At 42.7% G+C, this 27662-nt stretch overlaps 3 protein-coding genes and 1 long non-coding RNA gene across 5 annotated transcripts in view; 3 read left to right on the top strand and 1 right to left on the bottom strand.

The window, feature by feature from the left end:
• The window catches only part of micu1 (mitochondrial calcium uptake 1), a 35106-nt gene extending 22487 nt beyond the window's left edge, over positions 1 to 12619 (top strand). For both annotated transcript variants that reach the window (XM_063874669.1, XM_063874668.1), the window contains exons 7-12: positions 970 to 1052; positions 1999 to 2199; positions 4271 to 4408; positions 6256 to 6364; positions 11505 to 11594; positions 11772 to 12619. In XM_063874669.1, the coding sequence (XP_063730739.1) occupies positions 970 to 1052; positions 1999 to 2199; positions 4271 to 4408; positions 6256 to 6364; positions 11505 to 11594; positions 11772 to 11932 (782 nt within the window). In that variant the 3' untranslated portion in view covers positions 11933 to 12619. The remainder of the gene's footprint in view (positions 1 to 969; positions 1053 to 1998; positions 2200 to 4270; positions 4409 to 6255; positions 6365 to 11504; positions 11595 to 11771) is intronic.
• Positions 12620 to 15693: 3074 nt separating this feature from the next.
• LOC134859055 (uncharacterized) lies at positions 15694 to 16904 on the top strand. Its single transcript, XR_010165038.1, has 2 exons — positions 15694 to 15982; positions 16079 to 16904. It is a non-coding gene; the product is annotated as an uncharacterized LOC134859055 (long non-coding RNA).
• A 515-nt stretch (positions 16905 to 17419) lies between these two features.
• nolc1 (nucleolar and coiled-body phosphoprotein 1) lies at positions 17420 to 25456 on the bottom strand. Its single transcript, XM_063874969.1, is given in 16 exon segments — positions 17420 to 18401; positions 18496 to 18579; positions 18684 to 18811; positions 18905 to 20137; positions 20140 to 20403; positions 20760 to 20956; positions 20958 to 21078; positions 21168 to 21236; positions 21312 to 21440; positions 23485 to 23602; positions 23722 to 23846; positions 23942 to 24050; positions 24153 to 24280; positions 24381 to 24544; positions 24920 to 24975; positions 25302 to 25456. Coding segments are annotated over 16 exon segments (3195 nt in total). The 5' UTR covers positions 25413 to 25456; the 3' UTR covers positions 17420 to 18242.
• A 188-nt stretch (positions 25457 to 25644) lies between these two features.
• Positions 25645 to 27226, top strand: mrps6 (mitochondrial ribosomal protein S6). The gene is made up of 2 exons (XM_063874970.1): positions 25645 to 26124; positions 27121 to 27226. Exon 1 carries the CDS (start codon positions 25786 to 25788, stop codon positions 26110 to 26112), a length of 327 nt encoding a protein of 108 aa, XP_063731040.1. The 5' UTR covers positions 25645 to 25785; the 3' UTR covers positions 26113 to 26124; positions 27121 to 27226.
• The last annotated feature ends 436 nt before the right edge of the window (positions 27227 to 27662 follow it).

Here is a 27662-nt window from a genome sequence, read left to right as displayed (position 1 = left end):
GCTCAATCTATTTGTTCATATTTGTTAGCAGCCTGGCTAACGCTACTGTCCAAAGCGAGGAAACAAGCGTTAGAATCCAAGTTTGAAGTGAGACGAAACAGAGTTTACTTTCTTGCTCCAGCCTACGGAGCCTCAATGTTTTTATTACTTGCATCCGTTTAGGCACAACTCGAACACTATTCTCTTCCTGTGTGTGCCGTACATTTTGTCTTTAGTTCTACAAATTATAGAGGGATATAACATTTAGTGAAAATTAGGCTTATAGTGAATAAATCTAAATACTGGTGGTGTTATTATTCCACAGCTGTTATATGGTGAACCAAACATGCACTTTAAAATGCTACGTTAAAGCATAAAAGGATTCTATTGCCACTTAAAATATAATAGGTAAATGTATAGCCCATACATCTTCTATACAAAGTATACAATTATTATTTCGCAGAAGGCCATATGTTTCTTATGTCAGAACCCAGATTGTATCATAAAGGAAGAAAATGCCAATGTGTTCACATTAATTACAGGCGCTTAAAGACAGATTGTGTCTAAAAGTCCTAATGGAGGAACCGATTGTTCCACCGTTTCCCTTTTTTGCCTGCTCTGTCATTATCGGACTGTGAAGTGAGCCTTGTTATCCCGCTGTACCGAAAACAAATTTCACGGTCTGTGGTTGTGTTGTCATTAAAGGGAAATGAGCGCTAGTAGCAGAAGTACCGCTAACGCCATTTGCAAGGGGTAAACCCACTGGAAGAAACAGTGTACCAAATTGAAATTCAAACGTCATTAATGCAAACGTTGTATTCCAGATTAGCTCATACATACAGCCAAGGGTCGGCTCTGAGAAGTCATTATTGTGCAGTTCGATTTCATGTGGCTCCACTGTGGGGTGAAGATGACAGCCGGTTTGATCCGGTGTGACGTGTCGTTTCCATAATGTGAAGTATTGATTTCAAAATGTGTTTTTGTTTCCAGCTCCCCAGAGGAACTTTGAGATTGCATTCAAGATGTTTGATCTGAACGGGGACGGAGAGGTGGATCTGGAGGAGTTTGAACAGGTTAGAATGATGGGCAGCAGCACACATACAGCAGCCGCACACAAAATCAACATAATGAAGGAGACACAAGGTTAAAACAACCAGCCCACACACACATGGACTGTGCTGCATCTACAGAAGCCGACTGACTGCATTACAGTAACTGGTAACACGCGCTGACAGCACTAAAGCTAGGTAGATGTGCACCACTCTGACATTTTCTGCAAGGGAAAAAGATAAGTGCTGTGCGCTGCACTCTGTGGTGTATCATTATCTCTACCACTGGAGCTGATGGGGCTTATGATGTACAGTGTTATTCAGATAGAGGTATCTTAGGTTAAACCTCCCTGTAACACAATAATTGAAAGTCATTTTTATATTTAACCAAAGTACTCACGTAAAATGCTCTCTGTTTTAAATGAATTTAATCTCACACACAGCCTTTTTTTATTGTTTGTAGCAATAGGGAAACTGCCCACGATTGTCCTAGTACATCATTTCATAAAGGGTTTAAACAAGACTGTAGCGACTAAAGGACATAAACAAAAGTCGCTGAGAGGCTGAGGTCGGGCCTGGTTGCCATTGGTCATCAAAAATGAATTGCTGAGGTAACAACATTTGTGAACAATGTGTAATTTAATAAGAAAATGAGATGATAAACAAAAAAAAAAACCCCTCTGTTCTACACACACCTCACAGGGGTGAACAGGTTTATCATGAGTGCTGCTCATATCCACGCGACCCAACTAATCCAACCTATAATTGATCTCAAGATAATACATAATAATATAATAAAAAAGACCAATTCCAAGATATAAACATGAACAGAAATCACCACCTTCTGGCATTCATGGCTCTGACAAATTATTTTAATGCATTTCAATCCCTCTAGAAAGTCCCAAATACTACTGAAACCTAGTGTTCACTGTAACCATGGTTAATATGACGGGACCTCCTCCATCCTTAGGTCCAGAGCATCATCCGTTCCCAGACCAGTATGGGCATGCGACACCGCGACCGCTCCACCACAGGAAACACGCTGAAGACGGCCGGCTGCAGCTCCGCTCTCACCACTTACTTCTTTGGAGAAGACCTGAAGGGAAAACTCACCATCGGAAGCTTCCTGGAGTTTCAGAGGAAACTGCAGCACGACGTCCTCAAACTAGAGGTGAGGAGAGAGGAAAGGGAATGAGTGGAGTGAATTTTCATTTACTGCTTCACAGTACTTTAGCGTATAGTACTTAAATTGTTGTATTTAATTCATTTGAATGTTATGGCTCTGCTGTAATCCTCTATGTCAGCCGCTGCTATTCAGGGACTCCCCATTAAAAATAACAACATACTCGGAGGAAATATTTCTGTCATTTTTACATCGAGTCCCTCTGTAAATATTCAAATAAATCCCAAATTGTGAGGGGGAGGCAAGGGGGTGAGGGATGCATTAATGCATAACACAACACAAAAAAGGGCAGAGGATGACAGAGCTCTGTGTGTGTCCATCAGCCGTGGTCAGTGTCACTCCAAAACTGTGACAGTTCAGTATACAAAACATCTTCTAACCACCGTCCTGCCGCTACAGTAACAGCAACCCATCAGTGTTGTTGAGCATATGGTTATCGTAATCTCTTTAATTAGCGTGGGTAGTTCCTATGATACGCTGAACCATAAATGGGTGCTATCATCTGACGCTCTAACAATCGGCCAGGAGAGAACGTGCTATCTGTCAGCTCTTAATGATGGCACGATGCTCAGAGAGGAAAATCATCACACCGGAGATAACGTTGACATCAACATGGGTAATCCAATTCCTGAAGTCTGACTCACTGACACGCTGCCTTTACCCCTCTCTGTCTGTGTTTGCTGAGCCTGCAGCTCACAGTAGGCCATATTTCACCAGCTGTAGCTGTTTTTTTGCAGGGCTTTCACTTTCTCTTATTCTTTTGAAGTCCCTTGTGTAAAGGCCGGACTACAATCTTGTGTCAGTCAGAGCAAAATGAATACATTTATACAAAGCAGGGATACAATCACTGTCTTATCAGGCTGTCAGTCCATGCATATTAACAGGAATGTAAACTACAGGTAATGTCCTTAAAGAGCAGCTTTGTTATTGTTTCAACCTGACCATTCATTTACCAGCTTTTTGGGTTCACTGTGGCCAGTGGGGACAACCATTTTTGAAATTGGTCCAGTTTTTCTTTACCTTTTCCCCTTGGTCCACTCTGTGAAGTCTGTGTTCTACAATATTGCGTTACATTTACATTTTCATAATCGGTTTTTATATTCAACCATGAAATTGAAAATCTTTTCGATTGCACTCAGCTATGCTTTCTGTACTCCAATAAAACAAACTATAAAAACATCTGCGTTCAGGTTTCCACTGATGGCTGCCTGCAACAGGTTAGACGACACAATAACAGACAAACTGGATCAAGCAAGAAGTAATTACTAACATCATTTCTTTCTATATTGTGGTCGGACACATAATAACAATCTGAGCCGTTAAGTTGAAAAAACAAGCACTTTAAGTGGATTTAAATCGAGGTGCGGAAGTGCTCGATATGATTAGTTTTCAGCCAGTAAAGCAGCTGCCGTGTGCTGCGTTTGTCCCTCAATACTGGACCAATTTCCAAAATTATTGTTCCCATTAGTCTGTTAGACACAAAAAACATGGGGTAAATAGGTCCAGGTTGAAACAAACTAAAGCTACCGTATAAGCGTGTCCTGCTGAGTCGTTTCTGGCAGCAGAAGGCAGCTGTTATTATGGAGGGATAAACTGTACGCTACCTGCTCATCACCACATTTAATGGGACTCAACCTCTGAAAAGGTAGATCCTCTGCTGGAGCTTAAATGGTCAGGTCCCCCCTGAAATCTGCACTCAAGGCTTATTTTGGCTTAGTTATGAGCAGCCTCTCACAAGTGCGACAAATTAACATTTTAAGAGGTCGGCACGTTCCAGCGAGGAAAGAGAGAGGCAGTCGCATGGCTGTCGAAAAGCCTAAGATATAAATCGACCGGAATGACCTGACAAAGCCGAGACCCATTGCTGTTCAGCTCTTCTCCACTGGAACATTGTAAAATAATGCACATGCAGATTTTATGTCACCAACACCAGCTTCAGGCATGATTCAACTAGCAGCCTGACAGCACTATTTACTGTTTCCCATCTCCCCTCACACTCCTATTCATTTGTTTGTTCCTCTGCACAGCACTTCATCTGTCTCCCTCTCCCTTTTTTCAGTTCGAGAGGAATGATCCTGTGAACGGCAGAATCAGCGAGAGACAGTTTGGGGGCATGCTGCTGGCCTACAGCGGCGTCCAGTCTCGTAAACTCAAGCAGATGCAGAAGGGCTTGAAGAAGATGTTTAAGGATGCACAGGTAGATAAATCAGAGTGTGCTTATTCACGCTTTCGTGGAATTCTGAGGAAAGTGATTGGTACTCTGTGGTAGTGTTGCACGGTGCACCGGTACTAGAAAGGTATCGTGATACCCTGCCATTAAAAAACGATTCCCCCATTTCATTAGTACCGGTACTTTAAGAATGACATTGTTTTAATAAGAGCCGTATTTCCTGTGTGTGTTAAGCGCTCTGCTTCCACTCCCTGCAGCCGTGCCTTTGCCTCCCCTCGTTCATGCACACTCTAGGCAGGCCTCCAGGTTTGAAATAAAGCACAACAATGACATTTAGGACGGTTTCCCTTTTTTTAGAAAGTATCGAAATCGCAATTCTTGACTTGGTATTGGTGTCAAAACGAAAATGTTGGTATCGTGACAACACTACTCTGTGGTTATATTTAGTGCTAGTTCTGGTGGTGGGGAGTGTTTTGAGTAATTGGCTAAAGGCTAGGATGCGTGACAGAGCAGTGCGCCTGAGGGAAAAGGAGATTGTGCTGGGACATTGCGAGTGTGTGAGGGAGACTGGGTGAGAGGTAATACATCACCAGGGGAGGACAGCACATTCGGAGCCTGGCGTTATCCACCTGACCGACACTTACTCTTTCCCACTCTTCTACTTTCCACTATCTGTGTGTGGTGACCAAACAGAGCAGCCAGTGCTCAGCAGGACATAATTAATCCACCGCTCCTTGATCTTCTTAATAAAGCCTTCAGGGTTTTTCCTACTCCTCGGCAGCTCTTCTATGAATCAACAACTCCCTACTCAGTTATCTTGTTTTACTCGGTCTGCTCATTTAGTTTAAGAGGTAGGTTTCTTACAAAAATAGTTTGGACTTCCTTTTCCCTTGACAGTCTTTCACCAAACATTACCACCTTCCTGTAAGCAGGCAAAATGGCTTCACTGCTACCAACCAAACAGGCGAAAATGTAAAAATAATCAAGATGGACTTCGAGCCAGAATCATATGTTCCCATTGCTTTGCTTGGTTTAAAGCCAGTTCTGCTTCACTGTAATGAGCCCCATCACTCAACCTACTGAAGTTACGCCTTTAAATCAGATTTCTGCCGCTCATGGCATGATGGGAAAAGGCAGCGTGTTAACCTACGCCTTTATGTAAACAACGTGCGTTTGTTTAGCTGCACTGTAAACAGTTACATAATCCTCTGTTGTATTTCTGACAAAGTAGCTGCTCAATGAAAAACACATCCCTTTTTTTATTTCTCCCCCAAAAAGATAGCTCTGCATCATGATAAGGCACATTTGATGATTGAATGCCGTGTTTAGCAGAGAAAAGGAAACGGAAAGCACAGAAGCTGCTGTTCCTCCGAGGCAGGAGAAAAAGAAGAGGCTGCTAGAGTCGTGTCTCTATAGGGAATTAAACTGCAATAAGCATCTCTCTCTTTCACTATTTATCCTGACTTCTTCCATGCCGCTGTCAGTCGCTCTGCCTTGGAATAACCTGTAATGTAAATGAGAATTGAGTTATTTACGGCCTGAAACCAGCTGCTTGCTTTTCTTTACAAATGGGCTCATCAGCGGAGTGGCAGCTGTGGCACTGTTGGTATGAGCATGTGTGTCTTAGACCGTCTGTTCCCCAGTCCGTTCGTGGCACACTTTTTATCCATATGTGCCGACTGCCACTGCCCACATCCCCTCATCACGTCACATGGCTGAGCTGTTCCCAATATGTCATCGTGCAGCCGCAGCTCTTCTTATGAAAATGTTTGGCTCATCCTCCACATAATTGCAGAGCTCTTGTGGCTCAGGTAAAACCGCAGTAACCCACTATTTGTTCCTGAGGTTTTTGTGTGTTTTTCCTCCTCGTGCAGGGCATCACATTCGAGGAGGTGGAGAATTTCTTTACTTTCCTAAAGAATGTGAACGATGTGGACACAGCGCTGAGTTTCTACCACATGGCCGGAGCCTCCATAGATAAAGGTACACCACCTCTGACATTCTCTCCACCTAATTACTCCCTTAAAGACTCAACTGTTGTCACTTTCATCCTCTCTCTGTCTCTCAGAGCTTTTAACACTCTCTACCCATGTCTTCCTTTCTTGCTCAGCCATTTCTCATCTGTTTCTCCATCTATCCATCAATCTACAGCCCCTTCCTCCTGGTCTGCAGCAAAACGCATTTAAACTTGAGAACCACGAACATGCAGACAAGGCAGACCCAGTCAGGGATATCTAATCTCATTTTCATGAATACATTTTCAATGACAAGCTTATAGATGCATTTAAAAGGGCATAGTGAGGCAATAATGACCCCAAATGGGGGCCACTTTTTTCCTGGTATTGTGCCTACCTAAATAGGCAAATATGAACGATGCAAATCAAAAAGATTAGAGACGATCGCATGACCGTTTTGATTGTTTTCTGACGACTGAACTGCCGCCACAAAGACTGAATTAGCCTGAAGTCTGAAGTCGGGAGACATTTCTCCAAGGGAAGTGATCTGCCAGACTCTCTGGAAGTTGCATATCATTCATCGATCCTGAAAGCACTCAGTTCAATGGTAGGCTATCCCGCTGCATGCGCTCCGCTGCTCCTCACTGAGAGGAGTAGAGGAGGCTCCTGTGAGTGACTCAGTAAGGGTGAAGTGGCCTCAGTGTTCTAGTCCGTGAAAATGAGGGACAGCCTTCTTATATTTCCAATAACAGATAATATACCATTAACGCGACCTCTAATCCAAGACGTTAATAAAGTTTAACTCTGGTTAGTTTAGCACCAACTGTAGTTACCGTGGCAACAGTAAGGGCAGTTTAATACTCCCAAACTCTCATTGAGCAGCTACTTTGTCAGAAACACAATGGAGGATTATGTATCTGTTTACAGTGCTGCTAAACCAACGCACGTTGTTTACATAAAGGTGTAGGTTAACACGCTGCCTCTTTCCATCATGTCATGAGCGGCAGAAATCTGATTTAAAGGTCCCCTATTATGCAAAATGCACGTTTTGATGTCTTTTATACATAAATATGTGTCCCTGGTGTGTGAGTAGACTCACAAAGTGTCAGAAAATACAACCCTCTCTCTTTTCCTCCTTACCCACATCTCTCAAAACGGGGGTACAAACGAGCTGATCCAGATTTGCTGCCGATATGATGTCATATCGGAAATGCGGGCTGTCTTTACATTGAACTCCTGGCAACGTCCCGCCCACGTGACATGTCCCAACCTATCGTCCGCAATATACAGTCGCAAGCTGAATCCCCTCCACAACACCTCTGTGTGTCTGTGTGTTCAGCAGGATGTCTGCAGGAGGGACTTACAGTTGTTGTATATAATACATATAATGTCACTGTTTCAGAAATAATGCTTGATATGGTTTGGAACATAATATGGGGTTTGATCACGGCAGCGTTTAGCTGAGTGTCCTCTCCCGGTAGAAACGTTCACAGAGGAGAGAGAGCTGCATAACGCTGCAAAGGGGCGTGGCCAGCTTCAGCTCAGCTCAAATTTAAAGCGTCAGTCATAAAATCAGCACTTCAGGAACAGGGCTGAAATAGAGGGGTATGAGGCATGGCTGCAGTGGGGGAACTGTTTGGTATTTTGAGCAAAACACTTCAGACATGTTTGTATAGATATTGCCTTACAATATATTGTTCAAATATAGCATAATAGGAGACCTTTAACAGTTCACACAGAGCAAGCTGTTTGTCACACTAAAATGTTGGTAACCTTCCTGAGGAGCTGGAGGCATCACTCACTGTGGAGGCTCCTTGTTCCATCAGTCCATAGCAAAAACTAATCTGCTGTCAAACAATGCAGAATAAGATTATTGTCCTGTTTTTAAGTATTTTTGATAATCGCTAAGACAAATACATTGTGCCTCCTTCACAACAACGCTACATGTTGCTTAGCGAGTTGAGATGTGAAGCAGCTGCAGTTGAATGTTTGGCTTGTATTATCATTCACTTAATGCAGCGCTCACAGTGTAATGAGAGCTGATGAGACGTTAGGCTGTTATCACCGAGACCCACCCTGTGAGTGCAGGGAATTCAAATAGACTCGGTTATACAAAAACAATGAAAGAATGCTATGGGAGGTCTTTTCGGGGAATGTAAATGGGTTGTACAGCTATTATGGGGGAAAAAGTGCTGTGTGATTTCCTAAAAAATTCTTCAGGAATATAAATGACATGATTGACCCTGAGATCTAACTCCTGAATAATTTGTCCCAGATGATTATTCAAACAGACCAATTATGAAGTGTCAAATCCGTCACTATGTGTTCTTTCCTTTATCTTCTTCAACACATTTGTGAATGAATCTGTTATATCCTATCAATGAAAGTCTAATGTGAGAGCGTCACAGGGAGCGAAGACCTGCAGCTTTTATAAAAAGGGCAAATTGTTTGATGATGAGTCAATATGCTCCTCATTCATCGCAGTGATTCAGCCTTGCGTTGGGCCTCCATATGTTGACTGTCATCACAGCCATTAGTTCTGACTCACTGATGAAACAGCTTCAGCAGTAAGGGAGTGCGGGGTCTATCCCGAGGTGCTTGTTTTCCAGCGTATGGTTTCATCTGCAATAACAGTAACAAGCCGTGTGTGTATTGGTGTGTTTGTGAGTGTTGCGGAGCGGTATAGAGAGCATCAGTCTGTGGAGGGTTGGTGGAGAGCTGCCAGGCGCATCTGTAAATAATCTTCGTGCAGTGAAACCGTCTTCTCACTCTAAAAGCCTTATAGGGGAAGAATCTTTTGAAGTGGGGTTGTATGAGGTTAAAGTTTGAAAAATTGGGGAAAATATCTAATGGCCACATCTTTTAATGGCATTACAATTGATATTACATTTTTGCTTGATTCATATTTTCATTAAAGGGGCCCTATTATGGTTTTTGGGTTTTCCCTTTCCAGTAGTGTGTTATATAGGTTTGTGTGCATCTAAATGGTCTGCAATGGCTCAAATCCTACAGTTCATGCCAAAAGGAGTTTATCCCCCCCCCCCCCATACACTTTTATACATATTTTGATATTTGAATTATTTTTCAGTTTCAAATATCGGTGAAGTCAAGCTGTTGAGCATCGTAGTTGGCAACAATCGCGGTAAAAGAGCAATAAACTGTGCCAGCCATGGTGCCTGCAGGTTGTTCTGGTGGACATGACACCATTGCAAAAGCAAAGCCAATACTATACTGCGTTCACAGAGCTACGTGGAAGTGGAGAAGGGAAACGCATAATTGCGGATACGTAAATTCACATTGTAGCACACTTTATCGCTCTTACACCGCGATTGTTGCCAACTACGATGCTCATGCTTTTGTGTATTTTGCAATTGGGTGATTCTATATTTTTTTAGAATCTTGGATGTAACATTAAGCTGTCTTTGGCTCTTTCTGCTGTAACGATGCAAATTCCCGCTTTGTGGGACTATTAAAGGTATTCTGATTCTGATTGTCTATAGAAAGTGTTGAGTTATATTCTTGCGCTACCTAACATCCATGAAGGCAACATGACATAGGGAGGGCTGTCACTCAGGATGCCAAACTACTCTAGGTAAGCCCTGCCCCCAAGCAACATCAGTGCCACAAGTTTCGAAAGTGAAAAAATATCTGAAGATGGAGAAAAAATGTGAAAGCTAAAAAAAAGATTTGAAACTGAAAAAAATAAGGATTTAAATAAATATGTTATTCCAAAGAATTGCTGAACTGAATCAAAAATAATATTCAACCTAAAAAGATATTTGAAATACTTATTTTTTTAGTTTGAATACATCATTGTGTTTTTCAAAGTTCAGGATAAAATCTTGAACTTTCAAATAAATTGTATTTTTTTGAATGATCAAAACGTATGACCCTGATATAGCTCCATATAAGCAGTTGACCAATCCCAACAGAGCCGGCCAGCTAACCAATCAGAGCAGACTGGGCTCTGGTTTTAGGCAGAGGGTGAAAAGAAAAAGGAAAGCAATTTTGAACATTAAAGCATGTAAACATGTCAAAGTCGAGTAACAAAATAGGATTATGAAACCTGAAAACTAGCAGAATAGGGCCCCTTTAAAACATACATATTAAAATGATGATGATGTGATCGTGGTGTGTTTTTTTTGTGAGGATCTGCACCAAACAAAGATTTCAAGTCAAAAGTATAATACAATGTGTAGGCTGCACCCGATACTTCATTTAGAATGGTGAATTGTGCCTTTGATATTGTGTATCATTTGTACATACACATTTGGATATTGTCCAAGTCAATATTTAAATACAATTCCAATGAGTTGATCGGCTGAACCGAGGATACTTTATGGTTAAGTTTGAAAGCATGGACAGAAGTACCAACACTGAGGCTAAGCTATGATGTTTCTGGTGCACCTCTGCCTTGAGTTTGTTTGAGTTAGTGTGACCCAACTAACCTTTTCATACACCATAATCACACAATAACTGTCCTCAAAGTGAAGGGGTCCAAATATTCTATATATAGCTGACACTGATATTGACTTTTAAGTGGAAAATACATTTGCTGCTGCCTCTTTCCACAGCGGCACATTGCTCAGCTCCTATTCTGGTTCTGTTCCTCTTTAACCCGGGGCATGCCAACTGCCATCTGCTGTGGGTGATACATGAACTATATACGAGTTACTCAAACAAGCCCACTTCAAAAGATCAGAATTATCCTTTCAAGGAGCTCTTGTACTTTACATCCTTGTTTTTGTGCGTTTCATCTCACTAAAATCTGATAATGTCACACCCTTTTTAGTACGGTTTCTCACATGTGGGTGTGTTATCTGGAACTGTACATTGTTGAAGGTAGAAAAGAAGGCCACTGAATAGATTCTTGTCAGAGTGATTCAGCTGTTTTTATTCTCTCCTGCCAGTTGCAGGAAGATATTGTCAGGTATTTTTCTTTTATCCCTGTCCTCTCCTCTTTCTCATTCTCCTGTTCCTCTTTAGCTTTGCTCCTCTTCTTGTGTCTTCATAATCAATCATTCGGGGAGAGACTATGGACGTTGGACTCTCACACAATGTCCTTCACACGGGCCCATTTATGAGCTGGCTGGTGTGACTCGCACCTCTATTACTCTCTTCCACAAATGTTGAAGCTCTATTTGTGATTCCCTCCCTCTGTCTCTCAGTTACCATGAAGCAGGTGGCCCGCACTGTGGCCAAGGTGGAGCTGTCGGACCACGTGTGTGATGTGGTGTTTGCCCTGTTCGACTGCGACGGTAAGTACCCGGCTAACTACATATTATGGATTGCAAATAACGCCTGAACTGACAGGAGGCAATCACCAACAAATGGAAGGGGTATCCTCCTCTTACTTACTCTTCGTCTATTATTTCCTCATCTGTCCCCTGTCGTGCCCCCCCCCCCCCCCCCGCGTCCTTGTCTGTCCCCCTCAGGGAATGGCGAGCTGAGTAATAGGGAGTTCATAGCCATTATGAAGCAGCGGCTGATGCGTGGGCTGGAGAAACCCAAGGACATGGGCTTCACTCGGCTGGTGCGTGCCATGGTGAAGTGTGCCCAAGATACCGCCTGGGACTTTGCCACACCAAAGACATAAAGAGACGGGGGGGCGAAGGGTGCGCAGGAGATCGGCGGCGTGTGAATAAAGCAACAACACCAGTAACATCACAGACCAACAGGTCTCCACGATATAAACACATTAATGCAATGAACTCATTAGGACTGCCGCTCTGAGGGGCTTCATCACCCGTAAACGCATGTTGCTGTCATTAAAGTATCAATATAGTGACTGAAGCATGCTGACTCAGCGCACCATGTCCTGAAACGCTCCTCTAGCGTGACTGTCCAAGGCATCATGGGGTATGTTTTAAAACATACAAGGTTTGTAAGTTTATGTTTGCCATATTCTATTTAGAGGAATGCAGTGTCAGCAGGTAACTGTATGACCCTTTAGTCAAACACTAAAAACAGCACTTTCGTATCGGCATTCAACTCGTTTTACTGAAGAAAAAAAGATGAAACAGGAAGTGGACGCTGTATAAATGGCGCAGTATATCCATTCTATACCAAAAACAGACCCTTGGTTATTTCTTTGCTGGGGCAGAGGTCAGTGATCTTGTTAGCGTCTGCTAGTTCCAGCTGCATCTTGATTTTGTCCCATCAGAGATCAATAATGCTCGTTCTGCTCTACAAAGTACTGTTCAAAGTGTGTATTCTTCTTCACTTTATATAAGATGGATGTTAAAATAAATGCTATATTAAAGATGTTTTTAATAATGAAGAAGTGATTAAGCTTTATTTCTGAGTGTTCTGCTTGACTCTTTAAGTTGGATTGTTGTCATGCCATGTTCTCATTTCACACTTTGACTTGGAGAAAAGAGCAATGGGGGATTAGCATGAATAATCTATGGGGCACAAAGGAAGTCATCTGTCATGTGTAATGAAATTGAGTATAGCATTTTGGGGCACATTTTGTATGGCTGATTGTATGCAGGGGCTTTGAGTGTGTGCCAGAGGAAGAAAAAGATGCTAATGTGTGTGCAAGAGTGCTCAGCAGTTTTGTCTAATTGAAATGGACAGCATGGGCAGTCCTCGGCCTCTGCTGCCCTTTAAAGGATTGTCCTGCTGCTGCTCGGTACACACACTGCAGAGGCCTGGCTGGCTGGCTTTCCTGCACACTGCGACTGACACACAGAAGTGGTACTCAGGAATGATTGGCGAGGCAGGAGATATGGTTGAATTTCCTCTCATCAGCACTCCTCGGCCGTGTTCTTTTCTGAGCATAAGTATGGTGATTAAATTATTTTTATTACAGAACCTCACTGTCAAGTTTTCAACAGTCACCTTTAAACATAGAGATGCTCTTCTGTGAAGAACATAAGACATCCTTTTTCTCTCTTTTTCTGAAACTCCATACATTCAAACTAATCCAGTATAGGGCTTTTAATGTTTTAAAACAACCCGTAATGGGGCACATAATCACTTGCTCTTAAGACAAATTCAAAAACCCCAAAAATTGGAGATGTATTTATTTATTTATTTATGTACCAATGGTAACTCATGCTTAATAGTTCCATCAGTCATTTTTATATTTGGATAAAAATTTTATCAACTAAACTAGTATTAGAAAAGTGTGAAAAATATGTTCCGTTTTTTATATTCAAACATTACAACACCTAAAGAAAGTCTGGTTAAAAATATTTAACTAAATGAAGCAGCTGGACCAAGTGATTATGCCTGATGAATGACTGTGACAGTAACGTGAGTTTACAACATATTGATAAATGTCCTCAATTAAAAATCGTTTTTATTATTCCAGCACTAATGACTGGTTTCTTCAGCTTTTAAATCCTAAAGGCTCCTGTATCTTGAAGTGTCCATCCCATCATGCTGCAAGCAACCAGGCCTCTAACGGCATCCAGTCTGTCATCAACAGTTCTGCACTGAAGAGTTGCCCGGTAACAGCTGTACAGTAGCTGCAGCACCCCCTCCCCTCCCCTCCCTCCCTCTCAACAGCTCAGCCGTGTAAACCCCGAGCACACACGCTCTGTCAAGTATCCCTGCTTGGAAGGCACTGAAGCAACGCCCATCGGTGAACTGTTGTCAGACTGAAGAGGGGCTATATTTGGAGTGACTGCAGACCTCCCACCTAAGTAAACAGCGTTTTGTCTGTCGGCACAGAAGTGTACACAACACTCGCTCATGCACAATGCACGTGGTGTTTGGCCACTGTGTTAAGGAATACTGTTTTATGGGGCGGCAGTGGCTCAGTCAGTAGGGACTTGGTCTTGGGACCGAAGGGTCGCCGGTTCCAAAAAAAAGAAAAAAGGCACCTAACCTCTATCTGCTCCCTTGGCGCCGGGTACCTGGCTGCCTCTCTGCTCTGCCACCTCTCCTCTGCATGTGGTTGTGTGTGCATGTATTTCCTCTGTGTTTGTGCATGTATATCCTCTGTGTGTTTAATATGGGTCAACACAACAGAGTAGAGAGAGCAATTTCCCTGTAAGGGATTAATAAAGTATGTCTTCTTCTTCTTTATTCTTTACGCTGAAAGTGTGTGCTTCACAATTACATGTGATGTGCCACTTGTGTTTTTTAACTAAATGCAAAGATAATAAAATATATTTAATATTATTATTGCTGCAACGTGAGAACAGAGTTTATCCAGGCAGCTTAATCTATCTCTTTTCGGGCATTATTGGTCATTTCTTGTGCTAAAACTTGTTCGGTTTAAGTATCTATTGAGCACAGACGGACTTTCCTGTCAGAGCACTGTATGGCCAGATGTACTGGACATTATGGGAAGCTAAACTGGAAATGGTATGGAAGTGCAAGGCTAAATTGATGTGTATCCCGTTCTGTCCTATGGCAAGGGATAACGTGTCACATACCTTACATTGAGTTTCACATTTAAAATGAAGCTCAGTACTGGAGCAAAGCAATACCGGACTGCCATCTAGTGGCTTTAATTAAACATTTGTTGACTTCCTAGCAACAGTTGCTGCCTGTGAATATGCCATGTTCGTAACATTACAGTTTTTACAGTTACAGTTGCTAAGACACTAAAATGACATGCATAGCACAATTATTTAAACTGACACACAGAGAGCAAAACCTCTTCTCAAGTCTCCAAAACTCTAAACACATTTTCTGCTTTACACACATTTTGCAATCCAAAATGGCACTTTTTAAATGCACTGAACACGGTTCTCTGCATAAGACACAACACTCTGACATAAAGTCACATGTTTGCCATGTCAAAACACTGCCATCAAAATAACACTTCATGAGCTAATTGGCCAAAATATGTGCCACCTGGCCAAACACCTCAATGCTTAATTGTTAGCACTTCAATCAGGAAGTAAGCACTATAAAAGCACCACAGGTGAGCATCTGTTTTTTACAACAACAATGGAAAACGTCGCAGAGAGAGGAAGAGGAAGGGTGAGAATGAGAGGAGGAGGAAGAGTGAGAGGTAGGGGTAGAGCTGGTAGAGGAGTTCATGGCCAAAGACAACAACTTTCAAATGAAATCAGAGCAACCTTAGTTGATCATGTCATCAACCATGGGCTGACAATACGAGAGGCTGGACAGAGTGCAGCCCAACTTGAGCCGTTTTACTGTCGCCTCTGTCATCTGGACATTTAGACTGGAGCACAGGTATGTAACCAAAATGTATTTCACTCTTTGTAGTACACGCCATTTCATAGTGTATCAGTTGGGTGACACCTGTTTACTTCATGAATGGCTGATGTCATACACTTACTGTACACGTTTCCTGTATCATTTACTCTACTGTGGGGGAAATACCTGTAGGCTGCATTGCCCTATGTTTTAGTTTTTTTGTTTTTCTAAAGGACTGAGAGACGCAGCCATGGTGGAGGAAGGGGCCTAATGTTCACCGGGGTACAGGAAGCTACCATTGTAAACTTGGTTTTGGAAAGTAATGAAATCAGATTACTGAAAAAGAGATACTCAAAGTCACATCATCCAAGACAGCACCGTATTCAACAACATTCAACAAGTCAGTTTGTCCACATTGGCTCGCGTTCTCGAGCGAAACCAAATCAGTATGAAACAACTTTATAAGGTGTCTTTTGAGAGAAACTCTCAAAGAAACAAAGAGCTCAGAAGAGCATATGTGGATGTGAGTACAATATTGACTGCAGTACACTACATGCAACATTGTTTCCCAGTGTACTGGATAACACCATATTGACTGATTTTTGTTCTTTGTTTCTAGGGAGTTCTGGAAATGGATGCTCATGCAATCCCGCATGAGTTCATCTTTGTAGATGAGGCTGGGTTCAACTTAGCAAAGACCAGAAGAAGGGGAAGGAACGTCATTGGCCACAGAGCCATTATAGATGTTCCTGGCCAACGTGGTGGGAACATCACAATGTGCACTGCCATCTCCAATACGCATGGTGTCCCCACCGTCATGCCAACCTTGGACCATACAACACAGCCCATTGTCTCACATTTATGGACAGACTCCACAATATTCTCGTACCACCAGAGCGTATGAATGATGCAGAGCATCGAAGAAACAGGTATGTTATAGTATGGGACAACGTGAGCTTTCATCGTGCAGCCCCAGTCCAAACCTGGTTTGCTGACCACCCACCATTTGTCGTGCAATACCTCCCACCATACTCACCATTTTTGAACCCCATAGAAGACTTCTGTTCAGCATGGCGGTGGAAGGTTTACGACCGGCAGCCCTTTGTGTGCATGCCTCTTTTGCAGGCTATGGAAGAGGCATGTGATGAAATTGATGTGGGTGCGATTCAGGGATGGATAAGGCACTCAAGGCACTTTTTCCCTCGATGTCTGGCAAGGGAAGATATTGCCTGTGATGTGGACGAGGCGTTGTGGCCAGATCCAGCTATGCGGCAGAATGCTGCCTAATTACAGTATTTTTCTCGCCTCTTTTTTTATATATATTTTTTCTGTAATTTTCTTTTTCAGTTTACTGTTTTTTGTTAGCATATTTTTGTTCACTCCAATGTATCTGCTGTGCATATTTTGCATTGACTTTTTTGGTGAAAAATAGAAAATAACAGCAGCATGTGTGTATCTGCAAATATTTCTGTGCATGTGAACAATCTGAAGAATTTTCAACAATTTGAACTATTTTAGTACTATGGCAAAGCTCACTAAAGAGGTTAGTGCTTTACATTTTGCCCAACAGTGTGTAGTTGGTGAGACAAAAATCTGGTAATATGAATGAAGTGGGTGCCGGTTTGGTGCAAAAGTTTGATTTTCATAATGGTATATGTAGTTTTGGTTGCAGTGCTTCATTTTGCAGTTTGGGTGTGTAGTTGTGCGAATTGTGTTAAGTATTTTGGTAAAACCAGGATAGTTTCCAAAATTGTGTTTAAGCAATTGTAAAAAAACTGTAATGGACAAAGCAGCTTATTTGTAGATGCCCACCAAGAACGCAACTATCGCCCCAGTTGTGTGTGCATAAAACACAGCTCAGTGAGAAACTGAGACGAGTGGCTCATATAGGCGTCAGTAATAATTGTAGAGAGAAGAATAAATAATTTTAAAAAAAAGTGTCACACCAATCACACCAACATTTGAGCTATTAGGTCTTTAATTACAGCTACATCCATTGATAAAAAATAACAGGTTCTCAAAAGTCCCTACAGGTTCACACGGTATATTCAAATCTTTCATGGATCTCGATTACATTGATTTATTATACATCTGATAACTACAGCTAACAGATGTGATCAGGAGAAGACTAACAGAAGAAATCATAGTTTCAAAGGAAAATGGCTTAAGAAAAAACATGGAATAGACTGTCTAAGGTCCTCAACATTGAATTGGAATAAAACTGAATAAATACACAGTATAAAACTCACGTCTTACTTTCCAAAAGAGTAGGCAATGTTAAGTTAACAAAAAAACCAAGAGCACACACCCTCTCGACTTAGAAAAGTGGTGAGGGTGTGTGACCCTAACTCTAACCCCACAAATAAATTTGACAAACAAACAAACTTCAAGAAACCGTGTGATCCATTAAAATCATTAGCAACCCTTTTCAAAATATTAGAACCAGTTGGGATGTATGGCTGTGTCATACATACATGAGAACAGAACAGTTCACTTACAGTCAAAACAAACTGAAAGAGGGGGCCCCCAATACACACTGGCATTTACCATTAACAGGTGGCCCCAGCCACCTAGTGGCTATAAGTGATCATATCACATGGGGGTCAGCCTTTAGCAGTACAGAGAAGGGCAGCTAACGAAGGTGAGCGCCGGCTCAGCTCTACGGGTCACTTCATGTCAGTGTGCTGCTGGGTAGCGATGACAGAGGGACTGATAACAGGGGGAGGAAGCAGTCATTGGATAGTCCTGATCACACAGGTAACGTAAAGTTCAAGAAGTCGTCCTTATTCACTGTCAAACTTAATCGAGTTGACGGATTGGGAGATGGCTCCGCCGCGGTAGCTCCCCCTCTTCTTCTTGGTCTTTTCATGGCGGAATGACTTCCCCTTTGTGAACCTGAGCACATCGTTCGCTTTCTGGCCCCAGTCCCCGTTTGCTCCGAACTGGAATAGCAAAGAGAGGATTAAGAGTGAATGATCAGCTCAGCCATTTCAGTGTCGCAGTGTCAAAATTGCTCGGAGCCATAACTGAACTCACCTTAGCATCAAAAGAATTGTCGTTGAGACGGGGATCCACCGTCACTTCTTCCTCTCTTATTCTACGGAAGGGTACATTGGACGACTGGAAGACAAGACATTTACATCACATCATGAACTATTATCAAACACTTTCCCCCTTTAACAAACCAGGCTCAAGACTCATTTCTAGTCTCTGACCGGCCTTACCTTCTTATTGGCTTTAGGAAACGTCTGAGGTGTGGTTGCTGCTTTCTTGTTTTTTGGTGTAGTCACTTCTGTCTCTTCCTCTTCACTCTCCGATGATTCTTCACCTTTTTTTCTTTTTCCGTTGGTACCTGCATACGGGGGGGGGGGGGAGATGTTTAACTTTAAGGAATCCAGGATCAAGTTTAATTACATTTCATACTCCTTATTGGTTTGCCACTCACCATTTGCTGTTGGGGTGTTGGGGGCAGTGGCTGCTCTGGGCGCTGCGTCCTCCTCTGATGAACTGTCTGAGGAGCTGCTGCTCTCTTTAGCTTTAGCAGCTGGGGTCGTCTTGGGTGTTGCAGCGGGTGTAGCAGGTTTGACAGTATTTTTATTGGCCTCTTCTTCCTCTTCCGAACTGCTGTCACTGGACGATGACTCTGAAGGCTTTGCTGGAGTCTTGGGTGTAGCGGCCTTGGGTGTAGCGGCCTTGGGTGTAGCGGCCTTGCCATTGGTGACTGGAGGCTTTGCAGGGGTTTCTTTCTTGACTGCAGGTTTGGCTGCCTCATCCTCAGAGTCGCTGTCGGAGTCAGAGCTGCTGTCTGCTGCTGCAGGCTTTGCAGCAGGCTTTGCTGCTGGAGTAGCTGGTTTAGCTGCTGGCTTCGCTTTCACTGGTTCTTCCTCATCCTCGGTGGAGTCAGAATCTGAGCTGCTCTCTGCTGCAGCAGCCTGCTTTGCTGTAGGCGTAGCAGGCTTAGCCGCAGCAGGTTTAGCCTTAGCTGGCTCTTCATCTTCAGAAGAAGAGTCAGAGCTGCTCTCTGCAGCAGCAGGCGGCTTTGGTGCAGGGGTAGCAGGCTTTGAGGCTGGTGTAGCAGGTTTAGCCGCTACAGGTTTAGCCTTGACTGCTGGTTTTTCATCTTCAGAAGAGTCGGAATCTGAGCTGCTCTCTGCTGCAGCAGCTGCCTTTGCTGCAGGTGTAGCAGGCTTTGAAGCGGGGGTAGCTGGCTTAGCCTTAGCTGGCTCTTCATCCTCAGAAGAAGAGTCAGAACTGCTCTCTGCAGCAGCAGGCGGCTTTGCTGCAGGGGTAGCAGGCTTTGAGGCTGGTGCAGCAGGCTTAGTCGCAACAGGTTTAGCCTTGACCGCTAATTTTTCATCTTCAGAAGAGTCAGAATCTGAGCTACTCTCTGAAGCAGCAGGCGGCTTTGCTGCAGGCGTAGCAGGCTTTGAAGCTGGCTTTGCAGCTAGTTTAACCTTAGCTGGCTCTTCATCTTCAGAAGAAGAGTCAGAATCTGAGCTGCTCTCTGCTGCAGGCGTAGCAGGCTTTGGAGCTGGTTTAGCCGCTGCAGGTTTAGCCTTTGCTGGCTCTTCATCTTCAGAAGAAGAGTCAGAGCTGCTCTCTGCAGCAGGTTTTGCAGAGGGAGTTGCAGGCTTTGAAGCTGGGGTAGCTGGCTTTGCAGCAGGTTTAGCTGCTGTGACTTAACTTTAGCTGGCTCTTCGTCATCCTCAGAGGACGAGTCAGAGCTGCTCTCTGCTGCAGCAGGAGCAGGCTTCGCTGCAGGAGTAACAGGCTTTGCAGCTGGCTTAGCATTAACAGCTTTTTTTTCATCCTCAGAGGAGTCATCTGAATCTGAGCTGCTCTCAGCTGCCTTAGCGGGGGCTTTGGAAGCTACAACAGCAGGTTTTGGTTTGGCTGCAGCTTTAGCAGCAGGTTTGGCTGGAGCCTCATCTTCAGAGCTGCTGTCTGGAACAACCAATAAACACAGCTAAAACATTGACTGTATAGTACAACAGTGCTACAACAAATCCTGCCGTTATTTTAAGTAATCAAATTTCAACAAAAACTAAATATTATCCTCAAGATACACAGCTTAGGTCTAGCAAGGTGAACCTAAAAAAAACTGATAACCGAGTGTATTTAACTAAACTGGGGCGAGTTTATATATTGTGTACAACTCAGTTCTCATGATGGATTTTAATTTGATCCTTCCACAAACTGGTAGCACAGGCAACATGGTTTAAGCAAATGAAAGCAAATTCAAGACAGTAAAAGGACTACTTTGACAGAAATATAGAGCTCACACTCAAAATGTCTCTTACCTGAACTTGATGACTCTTCTTTTTTAGCTGGGGGAGTCTTGGCTGGTGCAGGTTTGGCTGCAGGCTTCTTTGCGGTCTCCTCCTCCGAACTGGAATCGTCCTCTGAACTGGAGTCTTTTTTAGCAGGCGGGACTTTAGCTGCAACAGGTTTAGCTGGAGCAGCCTTGGCGGGAGTCACCTTTGCTGCAGGTTTCTGCCTCTTCTTCCTCTGAACTGGAAGAGTCTGAGTCTTTAGCTGGAGCAGCCTTAACTGGGGCAGCTTTAGCTGGGGTGACTTTTACAGCAGGCTTCTTTGCCTCCTCTTCATCGGAGCTTGAATCTTGAAATACATGGGCGTGGAGAGAAAGATTTGTTACATTTGGCCTCAAACAACAAAGTAGAAAATAACAGTGGGATTGTAATTATTACCGGAGCTCTCAGAGCTGGACTCCTTTGCCACGGGTTTGGCAGCAGGGGTCTTTACCGGTGCAGGCTTTGCTGTGAGGATAACAACGCTGTTAGATGTGGCATTTCTAAAATCACTACAAGTTGGGAAAACTTGGCGACTCTTACCAGCTACTTTCTTCTCGTCTTCCTCGTCACTGCTGCTGTCTGAGGAGTCGCTGTCCTTGGCTTTGCTGGCTGCTGGTGCAGCTGGAGCTTTCTGGACTGAAGCAGGAGGCGGGACTGCACTGTACGCTCCTTCCAAGGCAAAGCAAACTAATAAGAGTCATAACAAAGGGCCCGCGTACAATACTTTGAGCACTTAGGTCTAGGAGACATACTGCAGAAGAGGGACTGTGGTGATACTCCAAATAACTGCTGTCAAGTTTCAATATTTCAAGTATTTATTATTTATTGGCCGAAAGAATCCTCTATCAGTTTCTGTAAGGCGAAAAGATGACAGCACAGACCAACTATCATGTAAAATAAATCTTAAGTAAATATAACTACGAGGGCTGCAACAACAAACCGATAAAAATCGATTACTACAGAAGTTGGCAACAAATTCAGTTATCGTTTCGTTGGGTCCATGTTGTTACTCTGTGTTTGCAGAGCCGGCTACGTCACTAGAAAAAGAAAACATTCAAAAAATGTCGAGGAAGATTGAAACACGGTCCGACCAGCCTATAAGGCTCTGGGTCTGACTAGAACCATCAACAGTGTGGGAGCCCTTCACCTTAAACAACACTGGTTGTTGACCCAATATTGTATGACAAGTAAGGGATAATGTGCAGCGAAGTGGTCATTGAAAAAAACAACAACCACCCGATAAAGATCCCACCGGTTCAGGATCTAATAATACAGTTGGTGGGTTTTTTTCAACAATGGATGGCTCGCTGCACATTATCCAGCTTATTACACAGCCAAATACTAAACAAACTAACGACTAACTTGACTTATTTAAACTATGCCCATTTATTGATTCAGCTATTTCAAAGTGTTTGCAAATAATTTGCAGAAATTAGGTTGGGTTGAGACCAGGGTGGGAATTTCACGGCGGCCATGACCTTCATTGCCCCTCGGTCTGGCCGTGATGCCATGAAAAATAATTGTACGTCCTACGGCCACCATGACCATTGTGCCGATACTGTTAAAATCTCGAAGTTGCTTTAAAAGTGTCAGAGCGGTGGTCTGGGCTCTGAACTGCATTAGTCCTTGTAGCTTGGATTGGTTACGCGCACCTCACGTCATCATCGCATCATTCAATCATCATTGTCTCGCTACAAGAATACAAGGAGGCCTCGTGTCTCTTTTTGTCCGTGAGTTTATTAACTTCTGAGACAGGTTACTGTCGTCCGGAACCACGCCAAAACAACAAAGTAGTATGTTAATTATCACTCGCACACACATATACCGTTAGCACTCCCATAGCATTCCCCCATCTCTCTCTCTCTCTAGGAAACTCCCTTCTCCTCACCCAGTGGCGTTTTTATATGTACAAAACTGGTGAGGCACGAACAACTTGGATATATAAAGGCTTTTTGTACCTTAATACATGGAGTAAAGAGCGCTATCACAAAGCAAAACTTAACAACAACCCGCGATGCCTCAGCATGAAAACATCAGACTGTAGGAAAACACAGACATTCGTCACAGTGGTTACAATAGCAATCGATCCATCGATACATAAACTATACTTTCGCTCACCAAAGCTCCAGTAGAGGGTCAACTTCTTTCATTTTCTGTTTGTATTATTTACTGCTGGTGATGTAGTCTAAGCCCTCTCGTCTTCTCTGCATAACTACACTTTTCGCACACACACTTACAGCCAATCAGCTCTGACTTATGAGATGATGTTTCAGTGGGGCTGCGAGCGCTTTGCTCCACTTGTGATTTGTTTTTTGCCGCACATATTGAATGAATAACTACTCTATTCAATGCGCAGTGTAGTAAAAAAAGTCATTTGTTTTCCATGTCATTCATGTGTTTTTATTACCAGAAAGTTAAGTTGTTTATGTGTAAGCTCCAAATCCTAATTTTTCCTTAAATGGCCTTTGTGCCCTGGCATGTGGCCTTTGTGCCCTAAAAAAATTTGTGACACAAAAGGCCAAATGGCGTTTTTTATCCAATTAATCAATAGATGAATAAATTATCAAAATAATCGTTAGTTGCAGCCCTAATAACTACCTGTTTGATTCGGGTAACACAACCATGATAACAAAAGAAAGGCTTTGCTCAGAAAGATGGGATCAAAGCTCCTTCATGGACTGTCCTTTATAATGGAGTGAAAATAAAAACACACCTGCTTTGGGTTTTTTGCTGGGTGGAGCCTCATCTTCAGATGAAGAGTCTTCACTACTTGATTCAGCTGCTGCTGCTTTCACTGGGGCCGCTTTGGCTGGAGCTGGTTTTGCTGGAGCCTATCGGACATGTGAAGAAAATAGTGTGCAACAAATTTCCTTTATTACAATAGCTTTTTCTATTTGTTTCAACATTTTATAAGAAAGATATTTACATGTGGGCAGATTCTTTTACATACCTTGGTTGGTTTTTCATCTTCTGAATCTGATGAACTGTCTTCGCTGCTGCTCTCCTGTTTTTTCTGAGCTTCAGCTTTAGCAGGAGCAGCTGGTTTTGCTGCTGTGACTGTAACACCCTTGGCTTCTATTAAAGGTGAATAACACAAATTAGATATAACACATTTCCTTATCATCATCATCTTAAAAGACAATATTAATGATATCTTGTCCTAAACTCACTGGCTGGGGCTTTAGCAGGCTGCTCATCCTCAGAGTCAGATTCTTCACTGCTAGAGCTGCTGTCTTTCTTCCTTGCTGCAGCAGGGGCAGCCGGTGACTTCACGGGAGCCTATATGCAGAACCTCCATTTTAATAAAAATAACCACCAAACATAGCTTTCCACCAATGGCTAAATCTTGGATGAAACTATAATTGGAATTATTCTTCCTACCTTTGCAGGAGCCTTGGCTGGGGCCTTGGCAGGGGCCTTCTCCTCCTCAGAGTCACTGGAGTCCTCACTGCTGCTGGATGCAGCTTTAGTGGCTGCTGCAGGTGCTTTAGCGGGCACCACCTTGGCTGCTAAAACAAACATTATAGAGATATTTAACCGGATCATACGTGTTACCAACCTAGTTAAACCACGTGAATCCGTTTTCTTCATCAATTACATTGATTTTACCTGGAGGGGCTGCCTTAGTTGGTTTTGCAACCGCTTCTTCATCCTCGCTGCTTGAGTCTTCACTGCTGGAGCTCTGTGCACTGGTTTTTGCCTTCTTGGCTGATGGACCATTTTTAGATCCGGCCGTGCTGTTGGGCGCCTTTCGTTTCTTGGCTTCAGGAGACCTATACAGACACATAGTTGTATTAAAGGGAAAAGCTCTCCTAAAAAATAAATAATTTGTCATTTCCAACATCAACCTAATAATGCACAAGTTAAAGCACTGGTCTGCTGCTAAAGCCTGAACTGACTACAATTGCAAATACTAACTTTACACAAAAAAATTGGGGGAAAAACAAGTTAAAGTCTGTTTAAGGGTAGATTTATTATTTTAGAGAGATTAGACAATGCATAGGTTAACAGTGACTGCAAATCATAGGTGCAATGGATAGCCTACCCATTAAAAAGGCTTCGCCATAGCTTAAAAGCGTATTAATATCTTTATGTACCAAACAAGTTTTAGTACTGACTCAAAAAACAAACACACAAAAACAACTTACTTGGCCCAGAAGTCGTAGATGCCGACGAGGCTCTCATCATTTTCATCTAGTGGAGACTGTAAAGAAACACGTGAAGCACTCAATTAGCCATTTACAGCTATAAAGTTTCAAAAATGTTACAATCAAATTACTTTTCCTGCAAAGCAAGACAATACAATTCCCATTAAAATTCTAATATGAGCATTTAAAACGTGTGGCAACCAAAGAACAAAGTGTGCCTGTACCCCTACACGTGCTATCTTTCCCAATGGGTGTACGGCTCCTCAACATCACATGTTGGCTGTAGGTGTACTCCTCGTGCAGCATGTCTCAAATTCACCTCAACGTTAGAGACAGACAGCACGAGCCACAGACTAAAAACAATACACAGTGAACCGCTTACCACTTTCGTCTGTTTCAAAAACTGCTGAGCCGCCTTGGTGAACTTGTTCTCTAGCAGAAAGGAATATACGCATTTGTAAAGATCGCTCGGCATCGACTTTTGCTCCGCCATCTTCACCACGCTCTTTCTGGAAGGAAGGAAAGTGAGCGGAAGCAGCAGTGCTGCGCATGCGCGTCATGATATGCCATTTCCATCTTGAGCTTTTGTTGATTTATAAATACATTTGTATTGAAAATGTATTTGTTGAGTTGTAGTGTTTAAGTAGAACCCCCTCCAATCCTATACAATTGTATTTTCCCAAAGCAATCCATCAATGTTTAGCCATGCCGTTATCAACATAGGCGCACACGTTATACGTCATCAGCAAAACCGTTTCCTGTCCCTCGTGTCATCATAACATGGTCGTCTTTGAACTGAGTAATCTGGCAATGACACCAACCCAGCAGATTTAAAAGTGTGAATCGAGGATTTACTTGACGGAACCATGCCTCGCTACGAGCTCGCCCTGATCCTGAAGGCGATGCAGAGGCCCGGGACATCAGCTGCTCTCCGGCGGACAGTGGAGACTCTGATGGAGCGGGGTGCGGTGGTCAGGGACCTTGAGAACTTGGGGGAAAGACTCTTGCCCTACAAGATAAACAAACACAACCAGAACCACCTCCGAGGGTCTTACTTTTTGATCGATTTCTACGCAGCCCCTAGCATCCTCACACGTTTGCTGGATCACCTGCACCGTGATGTGGACGTCGTGAGGCCCACAGTGCTGAAGAAGGACGACCAGGTTGCCAGCAGTAACTGCTGTGGGTCTTAGCTGTGATTAAATGTAAGGAATGGCTGAAGTGGTTAAAGCCAAGTTGATCAGTACTATGTATGTGTTTAGAAATTAAACCTACAGCTGTGGAGTGATGTTCTCACCTACACGTGTGTGAGTCCTGTGTGCACATTTAAGTCTGCTCTGGCTTTATGGCTGCATTTGTATGTGATGTCATTCTTTTGTTTATCTGCTTAAACAATCAGTAATTAATTGTATTCAGTAAAATATCAAAATATCAACAGAGACACTAACCAAACATCACAGGTTATGATGGAGGTTAACATGATTGCTAAACTAAAAGGCTACACCCTTAGTTATAATGAAATCTATCTATGAGATAAAACCCAGAAAAACAACCAACTCATTACATTTGTGAAGCTGTGACATACAATGTTTTGCTTTTTTGCATGAATAAATTGATGAATACGAAGGAGTAAGGGGTCTTCTGGAGTATTCTATCATAGGACTAGGCAATAGTGGACTCATCATTTCAGTACCTCCTTGGCAGGAAGAATGGATATCATGGGCCTAAAACCATGTGTACACTTTAAAAAGTCTGGTAATTATTTTGAAGTTGGGAGAAGTTCCTGACTTACTATGGGTATGGAGATATATAAACATTCTGTAAAAAATATTGTAGTCATGTGATTTTTATCAACTGAAAACAATGCTAATCATCGATCACTTCACTTCAATCACTTGTTCTCAAGTGTCAACAGGGGTTAAGCTGTTATTGAAAGGACTTTAATTTAGTAAACAAAGGTGCACAAAGCAGAACGTCACAGATAAATCAGTACACCAGCATAGTTTGATAAGTTGTAGTACAGAAATATATGAATTTAGAAATAATGTCTGCTTTCATATAACAAATAGAAAGCACCGATCAACTGTAGCATGGAACAGTTTATGCAGGCCTCTCCTTTAGCTGCTGTTTATGGAGATAATGTTGTGCTGACTGCTGAAACTGATAGCCCTATTAAACTGTTGTTACTTTTTCGTTTCCAGGTGTCCGGAAGATGTACAGTGTGATCCTTCCCTCTCTGATGGTTTCCTTGGCTGTTGACCTACATTTGGACATTGTGTCATAATAAACTTCTTTTTGCTCTCTTAATATTGACTTAGTTTGTCTTACATATAAAACATGTGCCATGCATGATGTGTAGTCTTTGTCATGTTTAGCAGTTTCAACAACTTTTTAAAATTCTACCTACTTGTGTTTTATATATTTCTGAAGTTGCTCTTAGCCCTATAGGAAAACACGAGTAATAAACAATTATTACACTTTAACTGAGCCTCCAAACCTGGGTGAGTTGTCCTCAATTGAAAAAAGCTACCCCCCCCCCCTCCACACAGAGATAAAGGTTACCAAGGTCTTTTTGATGCTTTTTATTTCTTTCTTAGTTACCTTGAATGACATTTGTAATTCCAATTTTGCTTGGTTTTGCCCAACCCCACAGTAGACATGGACTATGGGCATTTAAACAAGCATACATGTTTAATTATTTAGGTAAAAATGGAAGTTGAATCTAGTTTTCTTTAAAATGGCT

The sequence above is a fragment of the Eleginops maclovinus genome, chromosome 22 (genome assembly GCF_036324505.1).
Source record: "Eleginops maclovinus isolate JMC-PN-2008 ecotype Puerto Natales chromosome 22, JC_Emac_rtc_rv5, whole genome shotgun sequence".
Classification (NCBI taxonomy): domain Eukaryota; kingdom Metazoa; phylum Chordata; class Actinopteri; order Perciformes; family Eleginopidae; genus Eleginops; species Eleginops maclovinus.
This window is presented reverse-complemented; position numbering and strand designations above follow the sequence as displayed.